Source organism: Piliocolobus tephrosceles, chromosome 8 (assembly GCF_002776525.5).
Source record: "Piliocolobus tephrosceles isolate RC106 chromosome 8, ASM277652v3, whole genome shotgun sequence".
NCBI classification, from domain to species: domain Eukaryota; kingdom Metazoa; phylum Chordata; class Mammalia; order Primates; family Cercopithecidae; genus Piliocolobus; species Piliocolobus tephrosceles.
This window is the reverse complement of record NC_045441.1, coordinates 140,835,519-140,838,327: the sequence shown is the minus strand read 5'-3', so window position 1 is coordinate 140,838,327 and position 2,809 is coordinate 140,835,519. Positions and strand designations below refer to the sequence as shown.

The following is a 2,809-nucleotide window of genomic DNA, read 5'->3' as shown; positions in this document are numbered from 1 at the left end:
GGCCGAGGTGGGAGGATCATGAGGTCAGGAGTTCGAGACCAGTCTGGTCAATATAGTGAAACCCTGTCTCTACTGAAAATACAAAAAGTAGCTGGGCGTGGTGGTGCGCACCTGTAGTCCCAGCTATTCGGGAGGCTGAGGCAGGAGAATCGCTTGAACCTGGGAGGCAGAGGTTGCAGTGAACCAAGATCGCGCCACTGCACACCAGACCAGCCTGGGCAACAGAGCAAGACTGCGTCTCTCCAAAAAAAAAAAAAAAAAAAGTCGAGAACTGGAAAGGAACTAAGTGCATGAAAAGAACTTTTATGCTCCTTCATGTTTTTATTTAAAGAAACTGAATCAAGTACCAAACACGGAATAAAGGCAAACATTCACTTTTGGGGTGATTGTTCCCTTCTTGGCAATCCCTGTTTTATTGAGGGTATCACTACTTATTCATTCCAAGGACTTTTTTGTTTTCCACAGGAGGTGGGCGTTTCTTTGTCTTCGTAGAGTCAGGATTCCAGATCTGCTGATGTGTGGGACTTTTCTTGGCCACTACGATTTTATCTACAGTCACGAGCTGCAGCACCACCTCAGTCACTGCTCGAAATCCTTGGGCTTTGACTATTAGGGTGTCCCACACCCCTTCCTGGGCCACATTTATTATCCCTTCGGCTCCCACACCCATTAGGAGGTTCCCAGCTTGGTGCACTCCACTCATTTCCGCCACCACGTCTGAGACAGCTAAGCCTGCATTCTCTGCCAAGGTTTTAGGGAGATACTTCAGGGCCCGGGCAAATGCAAGGAATGCAAGCCCACTGGGCCCTTCCAATCTGCTTCCTTTATCAGAGAGCATTTTTGCCAAAGCCATTTCTGTGGCCCCAGCTCCTGGAATCAGTCTGGGATCTTGACATAGCTGGAAATAGGCATCAATGCCGTGGTAGACAGCCTGCTCTGCACTCCGCAGCCCCTGGGTGGTGGCTCCCCTGAGGACCACGGTGAGGGCAGGTGTGCCTGTACCTTCCCATTCAAATACCACAGCCAAACCATCTCCCAGCTCCTGCCTGTAAACCCTCTGGCACCTGCCTGGCCTCTGGGGAGGGAGCAGACGAGGCAGCAGAGGTGTGTCCAGCACCTCACTCAGGTAAATGATCTCCATCCGAGACCTAGCTTGGATCACCACGATGCCATACTTGTCGGCCAGCGTGAGGGTCTCCTCGTCGACCTCCCCCAACACCACTGCCACATTAATTCCCGCGGCTGCTAGCTGGCCTACTTGCTTTTCTAGTAATTGGTCGCTTCCTTTACTAAATTGAGCTAGATCAGCAGGACTAGAAAGACGGGCTGTTGCTGGTGCATTTGGATGTGCAGGACCAAAGGGGCAAGCAAAGAGAGCCACCCTGGCACCACTTAACACTGCGGCCGTTTGCCCACAGAGCTTCCCGGACATGGCTAACCCCGGGAGAAGGCAGGAATCCTCCAGTGTCCCCCCGTGCAGCGCGCACACCCCAACACGCTCAGGCTTGAAGCTGCCGTGTAGCTCCTTGATAGCCCAGCAGGCATGGGCCACCAGCTTGGTCAAGTGGTCCGTGGAGGACAGGGTGTGGGTATTCATCACAGAATAGAGAGCCCAGGACGGATCTTCCAAAGGCCCCAGAGATTGGATGGCCAGGGAGGGCAGTGTGGCCAGGACCTCTGCTGTGGCTGTGGCGTAGGCCTCCCGGAGCTGTGGGCGAGGCAGGCCGGCCTTCAGCAGCTGCTCTGCCTGTTCCAGCAAGGCTTCTGTCAGCAGAACCACGAAGGCTGTGCCGTCCCCACTATTCTCTGCCTGGGTTTGGGCTGCTTCCCGGAGGAGCCATGCCGCTGGGTGCTCCAGCTCCAGGGCCCTGAGGATGGCAGCAGCACATCCCGTGCACACTGTTTCTCCTTTCATGGTCACCAGGAACTTCTGCCGGCCATGAGGGCCATAGCAAGGCCGGATGACATTGGCCAGGGTCTGGACTGCAGCCAAGCTGCTCAGCAGGTGGGGCTCCTCCTCTTCTGGACTCCTCGGGCTCTCCCTTGGGTGCAGTGCCAGCCGCTGGGGCAGCTCCAGGGCTGAAGGGACTGTGCTGTCCATGGCCCACAGAGAGAGGAGAGGCCACCGTGAGTTGCAGAGATGCTCTAGAAAGAGCAACAGGGGCACCCTTGACACCGATCGGTGAAAGTACTCAAGAGGTCAGTGGAAGCAAGGAGCCAAATGCCCATTGATTGGTATCTGAAGACGTCAGCGCTCCACTGTGGGTCCAAGGATGAGCTCCAAAGAGCCCAGTCCTAAAGCCACCCCAGGATTGATTCTGTAAAGGAACTGGGCTCTTGGGGCCTCTCAACCTTGGTGACTGAAATGGGATCTTTAACTGATGAAGTCACAAAGTGGAAAATGGAACCAGGGTAGAGAATGAGGTCACGGAAGGCTGGTTAGAACTGAGGAGGCCCTACCAGCAGGCAAAAGTCAGGCCTTGACCAGCAATGGAGGTATATGCACCTCTGCACCAGGCCTGAGACTAGTTTAAACGTTAGAGACAATGAGGAAGAGATCAAGTGAAAAACTACCCACGTCACCGTCTGGAGTGCAGTGGCATGACCATGGTTCACTGCAGGCCCAACTCCCTGGTCTCAAGCAGTGCTCCTGCTCAGCCTCCCAAGTACCTGGGACTACAGGCACACACCACCACATCTAGCTAGTTTTTGTAGAGACAGAGTTTCTGTATGTTGTCCAGGCAGGTCTCGAACTCCTAGCCTCAAGACAGCCTTCCACCTTGACCTCCCAAAGTGCTAGGACTACAGG

At 54.6% G+C, this 2,809-nt stretch overlaps 1 protein-coding gene across 1 annotated transcript; it reads right to left on the bottom strand.

Annotated features, from left to right (window-relative positions):
- Positions 1-309: 309 nt before the first annotated feature.
- CCT8L2 (chaperonin containing TCP1 subunit 8 like 2) lies at positions 310-2,385 on the bottom strand. The gene has a single exon (XM_023225517.1). It carries the CDS (start codon positions 2,099-2,101, stop codon positions 428-430), a length of 1,674 nt encoding a protein of 557 aa, XP_023081285.1. The 5' UTR covers positions 2,102-2,385; the 3' UTR covers positions 310-427.
- Positions 2,386-2,809: the final 424 nt, after the last annotated feature.